This window comes from Amia ocellicauda, chromosome 1 (assembly GCF_036373705.1).
Source record: "Amia ocellicauda isolate fAmiCal2 chromosome 1, fAmiCal2.hap1, whole genome shotgun sequence".
NCBI classification, from domain to species: Eukaryota; Metazoa; Chordata; class Actinopteri; order Amiiformes; family Amiidae; genus Amia; species Amia ocellicauda.
This window is the reverse complement of record NC_089850.1, coordinates 60,025,689-60,046,224: the sequence shown is the minus strand read 5'-3', so window position 1 is coordinate 60,046,224 and position 20,536 is coordinate 60,025,689. Positions and strand designations below refer to the sequence as shown.

General features: G+C 39.3%; 1 protein-coding gene across 2 annotated transcripts; it reads right to left on the bottom strand.

The window, feature by feature from the left end:
* Positions 1-9,615: 9,615 nt before the first annotated feature.
* LOC136755662 (tubulin polymerization-promoting protein family member 3) lies at positions 9,616-19,450 on the bottom strand. Of its 2 annotated transcripts, none has more exons than XM_066712272.1 (4): positions 19,335-19,450; positions 13,468-13,663; positions 12,680-12,833; positions 9,616-11,742 (listed from the first exon to the last, which is right to left on the bottom strand). In XM_066712272.1, exons 2-4 carry the CDS (start codon positions 13,656-13,658, stop codon positions 11,548-11,550), a joined length of 540 nt encoding a protein of 179 aa, XP_066568369.1. In that variant the 5' UTR covers positions 13,659-13,663; positions 19,335-19,450; the 3' UTR covers positions 9,616-11,547. The 2 variants fall into 2 exon arrangements, with proteins under 2 accessions (XP_066568369.1, XP_066568368.1); XM_066712271.1 differs by having other exon boundaries at positions 13,468-13,660; positions 19,335-19,449.
* Between the last annotated feature and the right edge of the window lie 1,086 nt (positions 19,451-20,536).

Genomic DNA, 20,536 nt, shown 5'->3' with positions numbered 1-20,536 from the left:
AAACAATATGGAAATAGATTGAAAAGAAACATGAATAGTCTTACAACTCCAACCGCTTTTAAATCTTTTAAATCTAAGCACAATTGAAGGATACAGAGTCTGGTGGGACTATGGGCATTTCATGAACTATCCTTTCCATAGTTTAATAGCGTGACTACTGGACTGAAATAATTGTGCTGTTCGTTTGTATGACTTAAGTGTGAAATGATATGTGATGTTTCAATGTGATGTAAGTGGATACACACTGAATAATGCTACTATGGTGTATTGTATTATTGTATATGGGAATTGAGTGAAAAACTAGTTCTAAAATTGTATGTGATAACAAAGCCAATGCTTTGTAATGAACGAATAATACATATTTGCTCTAGTTAAAAAGGTTTTATAGCATAATAAGTCTATTGGGCGATAGAATTGGCTTTAGAGCAGCGCCAATTCGGTTCTAACTTTTGGGAAATATAATGATAATGTTTATGTAAGTATGTGTACAGCAGTCATTACAAGGTTTAGTAGAATAAGGATGGAATTATATAATCTATTATTAAAGATGAAGGTTTATTGAAAGTAAATTTATATATTGAGACAATGAATGTCCATTAATGGGTAAAATACAAATCAAGACACTGGCAATGTTGGAAGGAAATATTAGAGAAATAAATAATAATAATGAAAATAGATATAATAGGAGTTGTTCCTAATGAAACTATGGAAATAATTTCAAATTATGGTTTATTTGTAAAGAATGAATTGAGAAACAAAGATTAATAACTGCCATAATTTACCTAATAACTATTAACTATGTTGTTGAAAGAGCTGCTGTAATAATTCTTAAAATAGTCTCAGATATTTAAGTCAGATAAAAGGAAAGAGATAAGCACACTGTTTTGAAAGTTTGACAGCTCCACACAAAAGAGTATTTACATTAGGAAGTAAAGTTGATTCAGTAACACAGGAGATATGATGCTGCTGACGACAGCTGAGTGCTGTACTGAAATAATTTGTGATAAATTGGGATCAAGATTATTATTCTGAATTGTCCCTATACTGGAAACTTTATAGATTGTGTGAATGTCAACTACTGTCCATGTGATAGAGATGCCTTTTATAAGGAGTATCTCTGATGTTGTGCGAACCACACATTGTGTCTTCAGATGACTGATATATTCCACATGGCAGATATGCACATTATGAATTGTGCCGTGAAAGGAACTGATGTCTGACCCGTGGTGGCAGTGCATATGGAGAAAACGTTGGTGTTCTCGTTGAGACACAGTAGGCCGAGGGCATGGCTTTAAAGACAGCCTCACGGCATCTTGAACAGACCGATGTTGAGGTCCACAATGCTGAAGTGATGGTTGACTTAATGGAGAAATAAGTAAAAATACTGAAATTAAAGGTTTTCCAGATTATAGGAATCTGCAATACATTGTGAAACAGCTCAAATGACATCCGCAGTAGCATATATTCTTGTATTGATAGTTAATTTATAATGTACTTTTGGTGGAGATGTCAAATTATTCAAATGAATAGAATAAGAGTCATGAAGTAAGAATAAGTCCATTGCCCTTCTCTTGAGATTTATGGAATGTACAATGTTTATAAATTAAAATGCAACAGAATAACTATGTGAATAACTGAATTTGTAAAAATAACATAACTTTTGTATTCCCTTAGAAGCAAAAACAATGTATGTATTATGTAACTGGAGATTGACCTTTATGACCTGGGGCAGGATGAAACATAATTTGAGATACACGGTAAAGCTCCACGAAATTGTAGGTGGCCACTGCAATTTCCATAAGAGAGCTCAATATTCGATAAGGTGTAGTTATGACATAATTGTTTGCCTGACCAGACAAAGAAAAAGACATTCCTATCCCCTGATTATTTGAAAACCTTGCCGTACATACATACACACCTCATAGGTGGCAGACTAGATTTCATGTCACTTTCCTATAAAGCTGCACTCATGTTTGTAAACATTAAGTCCTCACTGAAGGAATTTCCTGACGTGGGGCTTCCGAGCCGGCTTGATTAAAGTTCTATTTGCTTTATCTTAATGACTTCTCCACTTATTTCTGACACGGTTCTACAGGAAATAAAGTGACACTGATACAAACATCTTCCTTTTCAGGTCACCTCATGCTATAAAACAGCATTATGGACTCTGGTTAAAACATTTTGAGACATACTACTCTGTGGTGGAAATGGTCACCAAAATAAAAATGATGCTCACCTGGCAAAAACCTATTATTCAAAGCAATCTTCCATTATCTTACACTTTACAGATCCTTGGTACTGGTCATGATACAGGCTATACACAGTCATACTGTTTCCAATATTGTGAAAATAGAGTGAACCGAGGGTCTTACCTGAACAGTACAATTCCTGCTTCCTCTCCCGGTCCCTGTGCAGCACTGCTGGGATTGTGGGCTGTGATGAGAGAGTCTTAAGCCAGCAACATGTAAATAGCAGCTCTACTGCCAGTCTGACCAATAGACAACAAGGACTGTGACATAATTTAGTAACACTTAATAATACATTAATCCCTTTCCACCTGCAGGGGTTAGGTTCCTGCCCTGTGGTTGCCAAAACTGCAGTTGGCAAGACTAAAAGCCTGTGGGGAAAAATGGGGTTAGAAATATGTACCTGTATGAACACAAATATGTTACTAGTGAACACAAATATTTTCATTTACCGTTATTGATAGTGCAGTCCAGATGATGATGATGATGATGATGCGCGGTAACCGGGCACCCCAATATCAGTTCTCATAGACCGTGACTGGCTCTTCCAATCATGGTGCCCCCCGTGTTTCAACATGAGGCTAATCTTTCACTCCAGAACTAACCCCGCTAATGTTACACAAGCACGCACAACACACGCACACAACACGTGGACCGTACAAGCACCATAAACCGCCCCACCCCCAACACACAGACAGAACACACAGCCCCCCAGTCCCAGATCGCTACAATATTTTTTGTGTGGATACTCAAAACCATGATTTATTTACATGTAATAACTTCAGGTGCGCTGGAGGGATTGAACAAAAGTGGTAATTGTTAATTGTTGGGTAGTAACCTGGGAAAATATTAGTTAACTCTGCATATTACGCTATAATAACTCCTTAGAGGTCATCATAATGTCTGTTTCCAAATCTCAAGATTACAACAGTTTCACCATGTACTGACAAATTGTTACTATGTAATCTTAGTGTGAAAACGTGTCAATTTCTATCTAATTATGCTGTTATTCCAATGAATAGGGACAACAATTGGTGAATATACAGTAAATCTGTACCATTACCATATCATTACGCAGTTATTTGAGCACTGTAATCTACAATGTTACCTTCATTTCTAAGTTGAAGTCCTATTAACCTATGAAACATAAATCAACTAAATATATATGTAAGAAGAACTAAAGACCAATATTGTAAAAATGTAATCACTGAATAATTATTTGTCAAATTAAGGTGATGAATGCTTTCATCTACAAATATATATGTACCCCCATGCCAGCTTTAGTTTTAAAATAATGTGTCTTTGGTGTGTGTATTCCACTGTTGGGTGTGTGTACATAGCAATCACAACAAACAAGGGAGTAAACATACTTAGCCAGCCCTGTTTTGCATTGTGTCCATCTAACACAGTATACATTATTTGTAATGCTATGCAATGTTTTTTTATTTATTTATTGAAGGCAAATCACTTACACCAAGCGATAGCCTCCTTGGTCTGCTGAATTCAGAGATAATACAGAGTTTGTTGAAGAGACACTCCCAGTGATGTGTGACATTGTTTGTATTTCTCCACAGGTGCATAAGGGCTTTGCTCCAATGCCCCATCAACGTAGATTGGCTGCACAGGGGCCAGTCGGCCAAGGCTGACTTCGTTCAACATTTACTACTGGTGTCCTAGCCTGTCTTTACAGCCATAGTTTATTGATGCTAATCAGCTTAGTTAATAACATCTGAGAGAGACAGTTTGGTTTTAATGAGAAGTGAGAGACAATAGTGGCAGTAGGCTCCAGAGAGATTTGCAGACAGCTTGTATATTGCCCTCTGTTAATTTATTGTGAGGTGCAGTATAGCAATGGCTGGGCTTAATACATTAGTGTGGCCACATCTTGGTCTTCTGTGCAACTAAGGGGAACAATGGGAGAGAATGCAAACTGATGAAGCACCCTAAAAAAGGGAAAGGTGATGAGCAAAATCATGTTTAGTTAAAGTAGATGTTAATACCATGCACACTTTCTTGATGCTTTATTTCCTGTGGGTTGCTCACACTGTGAGATATGCTGCTGGGGGACTTCCAGACCACTTGGGAATCCAGAGAAGGACTTGAGAATCAGAGGAAAAGACTCAATTGTAAAGAATAAAGCACAAGGACCAAAGTTGTTATTCACCAAACATTATTACTTATTCTGTATTGAGGATGAAATGCATTTGATATGCATTACGTATACTCATATGACACATCGGAAGGATCATAGAATACATTTGCATACAATTCAGCATCTTGCCTTGGCACCACTTAATTCAAATGTCAAACAAATCAACGTGAAAATCTCACATTTGACAAAATACACTTTTCAGTGTCCCTGTATGCTTTCTCAAAGACTGAAGAGATATTAGTAATGTGTTTAACACAGCCAAATTATACTGGATGTAGGGTTTTCAAAACTGGGAGAAAATTCCAGGCCTGGGTTTTTGGAGTTTAAAAATCATAAACGCCAGATCCCCAGGCCACCTTGGCTTGAAGCCACATTATTTTATAGGCATATAAATGGAAAAAACAATCAATATGGAAACAAAATTAAATAAAAAACACTAAGCTCACTGTAAACTTTTCTGATTGCACCTCTCTCACTATCTCTCTCTCAAATGTCATATACAATGCTTTCAGCGCAGCGTGCACGCCACGGCACCATGTCACACTGTAGACACATCAAACGTATGTCTGACCTCCTCAGATCTTAGTTATTTACCCTTATTTTATTCATTAAACTAGAACCCCTAGCCATAACAAGGTAATACTAAATAAGTAAAATAATAAACGCCATGTCTGTATTGTATGTGGAGCTGAAATTAAACACAAACTCAGTTATACTGCATTATTATTATTGTTTATTAATTCACATAGTTATTATGTATTGATCATTTGTATAAACTGAAGCGACCTTGTAGAGCCCCCAGCTGTCTGTAATAACTTGTTTGCATACCTTTTGCATTTGGCTGATTGGCCGAGTACTAGGAAGTTGAACCAAACCGAGCTGGGATCGGATTTTTTTTCTTGAACTCCTCGTATTTTGCAATAGTGATCAATTATATTGTAGGTTTTGCCGACAGGTTACTGAATGACCATCAATCTTCTCACCAAATGACAAAATACCCAAGATTATACAGGAGTTCGCTGTTGCACGGTGCACACAAGTATGATTCCCCCCTATCAACCCCGGTTTTATACCCATGACAAACCCGGCCTTGCGGGGTTGAGAAATCACACGGGTTGCCCGGGTTTTCGGTGCCCCGGGCTGGAAACAATAACTGGAAGGTTATACTAGATACATGCTAATAATAGCATTCAATAATGAAATCAGGATATACATCTGTGGAAACTTTAGCAACTCTTACATTAGTGTTTAAATTGAAAGTCCTACATACCCCTTTAACTGGAAATAAGAAATGCCTGTGTTTTCCTACCTGCTCTTTCCGTGAAATACTGATGAGAAGAATCCAGGTGAAAGCTCTGAGCCCTTATTAATGTACCCTGTCATATCAATGTCAATCAGTGTAGATGAAGGGAGGAGACAGGCTAAAGAAGGATTTTTAAGCCTTGACACAATTGAGACATGGATTGTTTACGTGCGCCATTCAGCGGAGAAATGTACAGGACAAAAGGGGTCGGTGCCAGGTATGCCAGATTGAATGCATCAAGGTATCGGCGGAAACGGCTAAATATGCACAGGTGGAGAAGGAAGAACTTGCCATCATTTATGGAGTAATGAAATTCCATAAATACCTGTACAGACATAGATTCAACTTGCTTACTGATCACAAACCACGTCTGACAATATTGGGATCAAAATCATCAATTCCCACATTGGCAGCTTTAAGAATGCAACGTTGGGCTTTGATTCTGTTAGCATACAACTATGACATTGAATATCGCAGGTCTGCGTACCATGGCAATGCAGATGCTCTCTCCAGATTGCCAGGGTAAGACACTACACACACAGTGGAAGAAGGTAATGTCTTTTATTTTTCCTATGTTGAGGAGTTACCAGTAGATGCTAAACACATTGCAGAGGCCACAAGAAAAGATCCACTACTGTCTAAAGTGTGGGATTATACAATGCATGGCTGGCCTAATTTTGTGGCAGATGAAGCTCTATGCCCATATGTCACAAGGGGAAATGAGCTCTCAGCAGAGCAAGGCTGTATGCTGTGGGGAATGCGAGTTGTTATACCACCTGTATACAGAGAGGGATTACTAAACGACCTGCATGAAGAACACCCAGGTATTTGTCATATGAAGGCTTTGGCTAGGTCTTATCTGTGGTGGCCTGGGTTGGATGCAGATATAGAATGGACGGTACAGAGCTGTAGAACCTGTATGGCGGTACGCAAGATGCCAGCTGTTGCTCCTTTGCACCTGTGGAAATGGCGTACTAGAGTATGGCAGAGGATACATATTGACTTTGCAGAGACGGACAAGGAGCATTTCGTGGTGGTGATTGATAGTCATTCTAAGTGGATGGAAGTTTTCCACATGTCAACCACAGCAACCAGGACCATTGAAGTGCTACGGGGACTGTTTGCTTCTTATGGCTTACTTGAAGAAGTAGTTTCAGACAACGGACCGCAGTTTATCTAATCTGAATTTGAAAAATGTCTAAAGTGGAATGGAATTAAACAGACTCTAGTTCCTGCTTACCACCCTGCATCAATCGGGGCTGCAGAGATGTCAGTTCAAACAGTGAAACAAGCTCTTTTGAAGAAAGTGATCAATGTGGATCAAGGTAGGAGATCAGTTCCATTACACCATCGCTTGGCGAACTTCCTGCTGATGTACCGCTGAAGTGCTGTCCTCAGCAAAGGTGAACTGGGCTAAGAGCTGTGCCCTGTTGCTGGGGCAGTGGGAAGGCAGCGACCCCCCGGCACTACCGGGGAGCTGGCTGAGTGCAGAGCTCCTCCTTCCTACCTGACACACCCGGGAGAGCCAGGCTGGGGATGGGGGAAAGACACTGTGCCCGCCTGGAGAAGCCTGTACAAGCCCCCCCTCAATAAGAGAGCTGGCGATCTGCACCATTATTGCTGTCAATTATTTTATTACTATTCTTAACCCTGCTGTGTCCGACACCTGCCCATTCTGTGCTCAGAGAGAGACCGTGTTTCACTGTTTTAGCACATGCTCTCGGTTGTCACCCATTTTTAGTCTTTTAATTAGTCTTTTTACTGATTTAACCTGGTTTTTAACACAACGGTTTTTATCTTTGGGGCGAGATGAACGATATGGAGAGTTTTGAACAGGCCTGGTGTATTAATGATGCCCTTTGTGAATTGTTTGAAGGGGAGTTGGTTTTTACCATGTAATTACTTTATTGGGTTTTACCATCCAATTGTTTTATTTGTTCTCTCTCTCTCTCTCTCTCTCTCTCTCTCTCTCTCTCTCTCTCTCTCTCTCTCTCTCTCGGAGCTACACGTCCTTATTTACCCTAATTCACCCTAATTAAATCCCAATTATCACCCATACATTTTCACAAAGACATATCAATTCAATTTTTACATTACAATGCTACTGGATTGAATCAGGATTATCTATTTTTCTCCTTTTTATTGTTGTTTTTACATTCTTTGCTGTTGTTTATATGGTTTTTAGGGCTTAATTTTAGGATTTTAGTATAGTTTATTTTTGTAGCTTTTAGTCTTTTGTATTGTTTTTTAGTATTTTATTGCCCAGATAATTAAAGAAAAGTTTAATGGTTATGTGTGTAAGATGGCACGTCGATGCCATCTGGTGGTAAATGTTCAGCAGTTCGAACCAATGTTATTTTTGTGTGTGCTCGTTTTACCCAGATGTACAACAACGGATGTTGTTACCCGCGGATATGGATGCAGAGATATGCTCAACACGACTTGTTATTTGCACAAGGACTCTATCTCATCATTTAACATACAAGCAGTGTTTTAGATTAGGATCAAAGCCCTTGGGAAAACAGACTTCCTGCCCTGCTAGTTACCCCCCCACCCGTTACTGATTGTATTTTGGATATTTTATTGTGCAAAATAAATATATTTCTTATTGACTTCCTGAAGCCGGTGGTGTATGTACTGAGATCTCTCCAAACCTGCACAGGGAATACTGGATGGTAGTGAGTCCCCATCTCACATAACTACATTTTGGTGGCGTAATGGGACTAGGTTTGGGTTCAGTGTTCACTGCCACCCGTGACATGGACATCACCCGTGAGAACACATTTTTCCCAGTCTGTCACAAGAGCCTTAAATGTGCTAAATGTGTTCAAATAACCAGACTCAACAATTGCAGTGTTCTTGCTATACATTGTAAGTGGTAAAAAAAATATTATGCATTTGTGTGCTGTCATGTTTTGTTTCATTACATGCGGTTATAAAAATACATCATATAAACTGATTTAGCTGAACTCGATGGATGAAATATGTCGGAATCACAAGTTTAAATCACAGATTTAAACAGGTTTTCCTATTGTATTTACCTGTACCAAAACGAACGCTTGTCATTTTTGCAGGGCCACTTTTATGAGACTTTGTTAAACTTAAATTTCAAACTTAAAACCTCAAAATTTCAACTTTAAACTTGAAATTGCCGCTTTAAAACTCCAGTGGTATAGCTCCAAGAAATGCAAAAGTCACAGAACTTTGAAGAGAGTTTGCTGAAAACGTGGACTTTACAGGAGAAAACACTATTCAGACTTGGTTCCAGTGATGACGTTCATACAAAGTGAAACAGAGTAATTAGGACAGATGCCGGGTTATCAGTGGTTACATTTACTTGCAATTCAAAGTGGGTTTGTTTTGGATACGATAAGACAGATTATAAATGTAATTGATCCACAGGGTTACAACTCAGGCGAGGTTGCCACAGACGGCAATACTGCAGTAGAGGTCCAAATGCTATTTGCCATATTGATTTGTAAAAAACAAATGTAAACTTATGGCCAAGTAGTTATTTTGTAACTCCCGGATCCCAGAGAAAATCAATAAGTTCGCTATAATCAACCATTTCCACATCTCAATTAATTAGTATTCCTTCCTTAAAGTTGCCTGTCTTTCCTCTGTTTAATACTTGAAATTATGAGTTGATGTGTTGAATTTTTGATTATTTTAAAGTTGGTATTTTACATTTAAAACTAAAAATATTGTGTTGAAATGTCTTTAAAATAAATCTAAATTTAATTTTTATAAGTCACATTTTTACATTTTAAATACGTTTCAAGTTTTAAAGTCGAAATTTCAAGATATAAAGTCGAAATTCTGAGTTTTTTTCCTTTCACATGACCCCAGTAGTCTTCCGTACAGTTCATTCAAATAAGACCATTGAATAAACCAATATTTAAAGAAATTAACACTTTGTACTACACAGTCATTAATTTATTTAAGTCCGAACAACACACTACTGGAAAAGGCACAATTCAGGTGTTTTTTCATGCAGCAATAGTGAACAAATAAGGAGGAGCAAGAGTAGCAGTGAGGGAAGCCTGGTCTGAGCACAAACACACACTTTCACGCTTTGATTCTAGGTGGCACTACTTCAAATAACACTGGCAGCCTGTAAATGAGGATTCAATACATCTAGTTGAGCATTCTTAATTAGACCTACTCGGTCATCTGGAATAAAAGCAGTTAGATGCAGACAGTCCTCCAGATTTTGAATTTGGGATCCATTGGTTTCTCTGTAGTTCCTTGTTGGTTACTTACAAAAATCACTGGCAGTTTCGTCAAGGAATCAAATAAAACTCTGTGAATAGATATCGAATAGAAAGCAAAACCCCCCCAGTGGTGCTGGTATATTACCATTATTCATCTGCATTGCAGCATATTATACATTTTGATATAAAGAAAGCATTTGCTGGTTGGTCTGTTTACCAAAAGCATCGTGAGCATCGTTAGATCATCCTAAGTGCAATGTTTCAGATGTGATGTGTTCCCCAAACACTGTTGTTAATTAAGACATTTGTAAAGAGCAGCGTGAGTTCACGAGTGGTCTGGGGCAATCGTGAGGAGAGATGTGAGTTGTGAAAGTACATAAATGTATTTTGTGAACACTTCCCTCTCTCTCTGTGTGTGGTATTATGGTTGCCATTAACTCAGAATATCTCCAGTACCAGGGTTAGGAGTCACTGGCTTCGTTCTACTGTCAGAGAAATACTAGACTGATGTCAGTAGAGAGGACTGCAATAAGACACAGGCTGTCTAGGTTTTCTGTACTTTGGTAAGTAGTCAAGCTTGTCATATAAGGTGAGTAATAAACTAGACAGTTGCATTAGAGACTCCTAACTAGGCAGGTTGGGCAATAGCTTCTCTAAAAAAGCCATTTGAAAACTAGAAATATAGACTATATATATATATATATATATATATATATATATATATATATATATATATATGTAGAAGGCAGAAATATTGGACTATGAGAGAGAGGCTGAAACTCTGAATTACAGTCCTGGATGCTGTATAATGGAACTTTAAATACAAAATGAAGAAGTATGTTAAAATTTTTCAAGAAAAGTTTAGCTCAAATGAAAAATCAAAGCTATGGATGCTCCTTTAGTAGACAATCAAAAGGCAAATCTACATCATTATACTCTCAGTGAGCTTGATATCTAAACTTTGTCCCGAGAGAGAGAGAGACTGATTCTTGGTGTTACAAACACACTGTGAGAAGCTGTTGCATTATTGAGTATTGGGTATTTGAAAAATACTCTTCCTAAGACATTTTCCATAGTTCTATCACATATTAAAATAAAGGTACAAATAGCACTTACAGACTGGTTTTCAAAAGAGGACAAGACAAGAAACTGGTCACAAAGACAAGTATGTCTCTAAAGGAGTTGACAGGGAATATGTGATCAAGCTTTTAATGTACTTTGTGGTGACCAGACCAAGGACCAAAGGAACCTTTTATTTGTACTGAACCAGTGAACATTTCTGTATTGACTCCTCTCTACCTTTGTCTATTCGACTTTTTCCATAATTCTCAGTGCAGTGTTTAATATACCAAATTAAGCATTTTGTGTATTAACCCCTCCCTACCCCCTCTCTCTCTGTGTTTGTCAATGTAGTTTTAGTTGTACTTGCAGTGTTAAAGTACAGTATTAACCAATCAGTTTGTGTCTCCATATTATCCCCATTAACCCCCCCACCTCAATCTCTCTCTCTCTGTCAGCCTGTTACGTACTGTTATTGCCCAGAGGCCAGTTAATATGGTTCTGTACATTATTTCCATGCAGAGTTTAAATATCCAGTTTACCCCCCACCCGCTTCTTTCTTCTCTCAGTCTCTCAGTTGTCCTCTTTCACTTTGGCATCATAGGTGCCCTGCCCCTTGTATGCCCCTACATATCCACTGGTGTCAGGTAGCTCCTCTCTGCCAGCCTTGCCCTTCCCTTTACCCGTCTCGTCGAATCGCTCTTTGTGGGAGCCAGTGAATTTGCTGGTGTCTGTGAGTCTGTTCACAGCCCCTGTCTTCGCTGCTTTCTGTGTGTGATGGAGAGAGATAGAGAGAGAGAGAGAGAGAGAGATACAAAAATATATTTAGATAGGGAAAGGTTGTGTCATTTTGACACTGTATTCATTTTGAAATGGGAAGCCAGGGGAAGGTGTGTTATAAACAGGACAGTCATTATCCAAGATTTATGGGGAACTGTTCTGTTTGTGTTGCGAAAAGATGGTTCCTGTTACACACAAGTATTTATTTATTGTTTATGTGTGGAGCTGATGGAGGGGTGGGTGTATTTTTTGTATGTGCTGAATTGTTTGTTTCAGGGATTTGTTTTACTGACAGCACACAAATGCATCACATTGTTTTTCTACTGTGATCTGTGTTTTTAGCATTATGTTCTTTAAAACTTAATACTGAAATATCTTTTAAGTCTTTAGTGGCATCAGAGATCTCTGCACATGCAAATAAAACTCATTTTAATTTGAAATTATGAGAGTCGGGAGACACTTTAGTGCTTTGGCAATGCAAGATGTTTACCCTGGACCCTAAACTACTGTCTCTCCCTTCTCTCTCCACAAATATACATTGAAATATAGTTTTGTAAAATATATACATTATCATATTTTAAAATGGATGGCTGTAAAAATAATTGTTAGTAAACATTGACTCACTTTTTATACAAGTGTATATATTGTAATATCCAGGGGAGTTCCAACCATGGTGAGATTCGAACCCCGTGCTCCCCCACCACAGTGCAGCAACATTACCACATCTCTAAAAGGCCTCAGGATCACTAATATATTGTAATATATATTTCTAATACATACTTTTAGGGTTTGTTTTTTATGTATTTTCCACATGGAAGTGCCTGATCTACATCTGGAGTCAAAGGATGCATGGATATAGGATTGACAGAGTCATGGAATCGTTCACAGACTGACCCAGGTCCACCACACCTCCCTCCCCACTCACAGTCACTCCCATGCTGGCGGGCTCCTTGCCAGCAATAAGCTTGTACATCTCCTGTAGGGCCTCCTCCTTGGATTTGCTTTTATACCTCTTGGGTGCCAGCTCTGTCAGGGCCTGGATGAACTGCTCAAAGGTGATGACCCGCGCAGACTTTGACCTTGTAAAAATACACATTTTAATCATTTACAGCAATGAACAAGCTTGAACCCCCCACCCCTTCCTCTGATGACTATGAGCATGTTATCATACTTGACAGTATGTGATTTTACAGTCCGGTATATGTTTATGTTTAAATGATTGTTTGAATGCAACCCCGGTTTTCTGAAAAATAGGATACTAACCAAAGGGGGATGTCTCCTCTTTCTCAGATAACCAGGGTTGCATTCACAATCTATCTGTTTATCAGTGTGTCCAGTGTCTGTCAATGTGTGGGTAAGTGTGTCAGTCAGTATTTTAATATGCCCAGTGTGTGTCAGATCCATCAGGATGTGTCAGCGTGTGGTTCAGTGTGTCAGTGTATTGATCAGTGTGTCTATATTTCAGTGTATGGGTCAGTATGTGTCAATGTGTCAGTGATTGTCAGTCAGTGTATCAGTTTAGTGTGTGTGTCAGTGGGTCTCACACAGTGTATCAGTGTGTCAATTTTGAGTTAGTGTCTGTCAGTGTCTCTGTATCAATGTGTTCAATGTTTGTTCGTGTGTGTCAGTCAGTGTATTAGTGTGTCCCCTGTGTTTCAGAGTGTGTCAGTGTGATGGTCAGTATATCAGTGTATTAGGGTATCAGCTGCTCACTTGACTTTGGTGAAGATAATGTCAGCATCAGTGCTAGTGACAGTCTTGCCATCGATGACCTTGCAATCCTTGCACAGCTTCACAAAATTCTTTCCGGTCATCTCGTTCCCAGTGGCTTTGGTGTCACCGAAAACCGCAAACTTCTTGAAGGAGCTCTCCACCTCTGCCAGACTCACAGACCCCTCTGCCATCACTGCTGGCATGTAAATAATAGAGGAGGAAAAACATTTATGTTAGAAAGGTTCAAAAACATAGATGATTTACACACTGGAATTACATTACTATTTGGGTGGCTTTAGAGTTCAACAAGGAACTGACAATAAGAGGGAGTAAAAACCTTTCTAGTTCTAAAAGGGTTTATATCAATCTAATGTTATAATTTTAAATATCTTAGCTTGTGTAACATGATTGCCAAATATATTTAATATAAGTTTGAGGCAGGGAGGGGGTTAATTCCTCCTTGCCTGCTCATGGACTGCAGGTGGTTGGGGTGATTTGATCAATTAAGGTCAATCTATCCCAGCCACCTGCTATTTAAGGAGGCCTCAGCCTTGCACAGGGAGTTGAGTTGGGTGTGGGAAGAAGCACACCCAGTGCTGTGGGTTTGGTTTGGTTTGGTTTGGTTTGGTTTGGTTTGGTTTGGTTTGGTTTGGTTTGGTTAACCTGTGGTCTGTCTCTGAGCCTCCATTGCTAGCCACCCTGCCACAATGTTCTAAAAATGTGCTTTTCCTAAAAGCAAAGAATATGTCACAGATTGTGACCTTGGGACATCTAACGCCATTTTCTTTTGCTGTATGAATATCAATTTCAAACATTGTTTCTTTTGAATATGATAAATGTGATTCATACCAAAGTGTATATATGATGAAACTGTAATAGTTCTTGAAAATGTTGCTTATCATATTAGACATAGTAATGGTATGTTTAGGGTTTGCTCTTAATTGTGTTTTGTATGGTCTTATATGTAAACTTCTACTGCTGGTTCTGTAGTCAAGATTCAAAACTGTTAGAGATGCACTGCACGGAATCAACAGACTGCCGACACCTACAAAACTGAGACTCAAACCTACCTGCGAACCTACCAACCTGTAACATATCACATTTTTATTGATAAATAGTAGAAAGTGTATTCTGGCAATACATTAAAATGCAATTAAGCACAAATCTGTAATTTGTGAATCACTGATAGGGAACCATTTTGATTTGATCTATGCCTTAGACTTTGAATTCTGACACAGTTCCTTGAGCCTGCAGTGTCCTGTTTAAGTGTAACGTAGACAGAAGCAGTTGCTCTGTCTTATTGCCTGGACATCCATCAATTCATGGACTCTGGGGCACTTAGCCTCCATTAGTGGAAGTGATGCTGAGCTCAGCCAAGAAATGAGCTCTGCATTACTTACATAATATTAATGCAGAAGAAGCAAGTGGGGGGTGGGGGGTGGTGTACTGTACTGGATCTCCTAATGGCCTGTTTTGGAGAGATGTCAGGATCTAAGTGCTGTCCTCAATAACTGTATATACAATGCAGTCCTCTGCTGTACTTCACCCATTTGTCACTGTAGATAAAAGCATCAGCCAAATGAGTAATCCAGATAATTAATTTGGACTTTTTCCTGCCAGTTCTTAAGCAGTTAGAGGTAACTCAAGATTGATTAAAGGGGAAAAAGGCAGAGGGAGAGAGGATTGTGATACACATCCTTGACGATACCAGTTATTTTTGTTGTTATTGTTCATGTGGAGCTACAGAATGCACACCCTTCAATTTTGAACAAAATCATCCATTTAGTTTTAAAATATCTGTAACAGGAGGGGAGGACACACATGGTTTAGGTTAAGCTAACAGGAGTTTCATTAACAAAATGACAATGGGTGTACCGAAATGAACACAAGGTAACAGTCTTCAAGCTCCCATGGGGGAGTTAAAAAAATTATAAACTAAGAAAAGGATGGCATATTAAAGTAAACAGGTCCAGGATTTTAGGAAGTTCAGCAGCGCTCCCAAGGCAGTCTGGCTTTCAGCACGTTTGAAAAAAAAGAGAGAATCAGGTTAACTAAGGTGAGGAACAGTTCATTGCGACTGGCCTCGGCACTACAGGGGCAGCACCAACATGGCAGACAGCTGTCTGCACTGATGGGAAGCAGTCCTGCACCCACCAACAGCAGTGCCATGACAGGGCTGACCTGCTACATTTTTGTTAATTAAATTATACTTTCTATATTTCATTTCCAATATTTACACTGATATATTTTCAGAGTTTGTTGAAAATTGATTCAGCCAAGAGAAAAGCATTCAGAGTTAAGACAAGGGGTTGTAAACTAGGAGCAACTTTGACAAACCTCTCCCTTTCCTTACAAAGGACTGAATGTTTTTAAGAAACATAAGAATATAAAAGTTTACAAATGATAGGAGGCCATTCGACCCATCATGCTCGTTTGGTGTCCATTAATTACTGAGTGATCAAAGGATCCCATCCAGTCTGACTTTAAATGTTCCCAACTTTTCAGCTTCTACCACATCGCTGGGGAGTTTGTTCAGATTGTGACAACTCTCTGTGTGAAGAAGTGTCTCCTGTTTTCTGTCTTGAATGCCTTGAAGCCCAATTTCCATTTGTGTCCCCAGGTGCGTGTGTCCCTGCTGATCTGGAAAAGCTCCTCTGGTTTGATATGGTCGATGCCTGTCATGATTTTGAAGACTTCAATCAAGTCCCCACGTAGTCTCCTCTGTTCCAGGGTGAAAAGGTTCAGTTCCCTCAGTCTCTCAGTAGGACATTCACTTCAGTCCTGGAATAAGTCTGGTTGCTCTGAACTGCCTCTAGAGCAGCAATATCCTTCTTGAAGTGTGGAGCCCAGAACTGTCCACAGTATCCCAGATTACAGTCTTAACATTACTGCCCTTGTTTTAAATTCTACATTTTTGACAATATACCCTAACATCCTGTTTGCCTTTTTTATTGCTTCCCCATTGTTTGGATGGAGAAAGTGAGGAGTCCACATAGACTCCGGTCTTTCTCATGCGTTACTTCATCTAGTTCTATTCCTCCCATAGTGTAATTATAGTGGACATTTTTGTTACCTGCGTGTAATACCTTGCACTTGTCCACATTGAATTTCATCTTCCAGGTGTCGGCCCACAACTGAATATTATCTCAGTCCCTTTGAATAGCCTGTGCTGCTGAGATTGTATCTGCTGAGCCACCTATTTTAGTATCATCTGCAAATTTGACAAGTTTGCTAACTATTCATGAGTCCAGATCATTAATATAGATTAGAAACAGCACAGGCCCTAGTACTGATCCCTGTGGAACTCCACTAACAACCTCACTCCAGTTAGAAGTGACTCCTCTAATCGACACCCTCTGTTTCCTATACATCAACCAGTTCATAATCCATCTACTTACATTACCCTGAATGCCTACCGCTTCCAATTTGAGGATCAGTCTTTGGTGTGGAACCTTATCAAAAGCTTTTTGAAAATCTAAGTATATCATATCATATGCTTTCACCTGCATGTTCAAAAAATTCTAATAGATTAGTAAAACATGATCTGCCTCGTCTAAACCCATGTTTACTATCTCCAAGAATATGTAGATTTTGAGTTTCCATGCCAACCCATTCAACATTCAGATAAAATGTCAGTAATATAACCTAATAATAAAACCTATTTGTGAAATAAAGTCTCGAACCCTACCACCCACATTTAGTGCTTTGTGTCAGATACAACCTAAAGCATACATGTTCTTTTATTATATATATTCTTCATATTCTCCTTTGTTGCCTTGGCTGTATGTTTTGGGTCATTGTCATGCTGGAATACCCATCCACGACCCATTTTCAATGCCCTGGCTGAGGGAAGGAGGTTCTCACCCAAAATTTGACGGTACATGGTCCCGTCCATCGTCCCTTTGATGCGGTGCAGTTATCCTGTCCCCTTAGCAGAAAAACACCCCCAAAGCATAATGTTTCCACCTCCATGTTTGACGGTGGGGATGGTGTTCTTGGGGTCATTCCTCCTCCTCCAAATACGGCGAGTTGAGTTGATGCCAAAGAGCTTGATTTTGGTCTCATCTGACCACAACACTTTCACCCAGTTCTCCTCTGAATCATACAGATGTTCATTGGCAAACTGCAGACGGTCCTGTACATGTGCTTTCTTGAGCAGGGGGACCTTGCGGGTGCTGCAGGATTTCAGTCCTTCATGGCGTAGTGTGTTACCAATTGTTTTCTTGGTGACTATGGTCCCAGCTGCCTTGAGATCATTAACAAGATCCTCCTGTGTAGTTCTTGGCTGATTCCTCACCATTCTCATGATCATTGAAACTCCACGAGGTGAGATCTTGCATGGAGCCCCAGACCGAGGGAGACTGACAATTATTTTGTGTTTCTTCCATTTGCGAATAATCGCACCAACTGTTGTCACCTTCTCACCAAGCTGCTTGGCGATGGTCTTGCAGCCCATTCCAGCCTTGTGTAGGTCTACAATCTTGTCCCTGACATCCTTGGACAGCTCTTTGGTCTTGGCCATGGTGGAGAGTTTGGAATGTGATTGATTGATTGCTTCTGTGGACAGGTGTCTTTTATACAGGTAACGAGCTGAGATTAGGAGCTCTCGAGTGCTCCTAATCTCAGCTCGTTACCAGTATGATAGACACCTGGGAGCCAGAAATCTTGCTGATTGATAGGGGATCAAATACTTATTTCCCTCATTAACATGCAAATCAATTTATAACTTTTTTGAAATGCGTTTTTCTGGATTTGTTTGTTGTTATTCTGTCTCACTGTTAAAATACACCTACCATTAAAATTATAGACTGATCATTTCTTTGTCAGTGGGCAAACGTACAAAATCAGCAGGGGATCGAATACTTTTTTCCCTCACTGTATATATATATAATCAGTTTTCCTCCTGCCTTCCTGATTGAAATGGGAGTCCATTTGATTCCGTCTGGCTTCATGCCTTAACGCACAGACTCTGTTCCCCACAAGGACTATACCGGTTATACACATATGAACTCTCTCAAACAATTTCCTTTCTTATATATTTTTTCTACCTCTCCTTAATAGACAATCTGTGTGGGATCTTTTGAGATCACATTTGGGTACCTTTTTAAAACCCTGTTTGTCCAGACTTGCACTTGTAGACTCTGCAGAGCTTCAGCAATGTATTTTACTGATTTGATTGCCCTGAATGGCTGCTCTGTCAGTTCTTCTCAGTGGACACTGATGCCATTCTGCTCCAAGTCCTTCTACATTTCTGTACAAATACACTAGAATGTAATATATTCTTAAACTGTCAATATAGTACATTCTCACATCTGTTGGCTCTTGTTAATCTTGTGGGTCACCTTGGGTAAAAGCATCAGTCAAATTAATACACAAATAATCAAGATCATGAACAGAAAATAGAAGCAGCTTGGGGAGTATTTATGCTGTGTTACCACTGGGTGTGCACCTGCCAAAACACATGGCTCCCTATGAGCCTGGTAAACACAGCCAGTCGATCATTGTAGAGGCTAATGTTAAATGCATTGTATCACCAAACATACAACCGCAGTTACAATAGGTACGTGTTACGTATCTGTTTATTATTATAGCATGCCAAGAGATCCTGTGTCTAACAAAATCCTTGTTTTTCCTATCTCTTGATTAATGTTTTCATAATACTACTACTACTAATAATAATAATCATCATCATCATCTTATTTAGCAGATGGCCTTATCCGTGACTACTTACATAATCTGGTAACCACTAATGCTTAATGTTTTACATAGAGACAATATTACAGGAGTAGCAACATCATTATTAACAAATCTTCTTTGAAATAAGCCAATCATCATCCCTTTATTGTATTATAAGCAGTTTACTGTACCTTTTGTAGGGTAGTAGCACTGAATGAGGAGAAGGATGCAGTGAGGTTGTACCACTTCTATATCTTCCTCTCTGTGTCTGTTTATGTGCGTGAGGGAGGGAGCAAGACAGAGATAGAGAGAGCGCTGCCCTGCACTAACAATGACATCACTCTACCCCCCTCCCCCCTCCACTCCCTCTGCCTCCATCTCCCCTCCCTCCTCCCTGTCACACAGAGCACCATGCTCATACACACCCCATCTGTCTCTCTCTCTCTCTCTCTCTCTCTCTCTCTCTCTCTCTCTCTCTCTCTCTCTCTCTCTGCAGCTCTTAGACTAGAGTAGGCCCATTAGATACTCATACTGTGCAATACATTTCAATCTGTCCCCTTAATCTCTCTCTCTCTCTCTCTCTCTCTCTCTCTCTATCTCTCCTTTTCATTCCATGTCTTGGCAGGAGTGTTCCAATGTCCCAAAGCTATAAGACCAGACAGCGGTCAGAAGAAAGACAGAACAATGAAAATAATGTGTAAAACACACACATACACAAACCCAGATTGTACAGATTTTGATTTGGACTAGCCCATGGTGACTTGTATGCAGCGGTGGAGCTAACTCTAAGCACAGAGGGCCCCCACCCACCACCCCTCCATAAAGCTAACAACTGCTGCAGAGATGTAACTTTTTTTTATACACATAAAACGGGTTGCCAGTGTAACAGAGATAAAAACACACTGTAAGCTCACTCCACTAAAGACTATACACATCACATGGTTTTACGTATCTAACTTAACGATATCTAATTGGCTAGTTACTAGAGTCTAAATCAGACAGAGTTTGCCAACTGATAGGATAGGCAATACATCAATCAAATATTAAAAAATGGTCATTATTTTATCGAATAGATGAACATTGAACTAAACAATCTGTTTTCAATTACTAGAATCATTTTTATGCTGTTTTGGTACAGTATGATGTAAAATACCAAAAGTATTTTAAACAAATTACTAAATAAATGAATAATGATTTTGAAGACCCTGGTCCCGCCCCACCAGCTACACAGGTGCAAGTCCCAGGCAAAGGGGGTACAACAGACTCTGTACATTGTTATATACAATACTTTATAAAATAAGCAACAGCTCAGATCAGTGCCAGGAGTTAATTAAATCATACAGTATGATATTATATATATATTTTTAAATTTTCCTGTTAAATAGAATTTGTT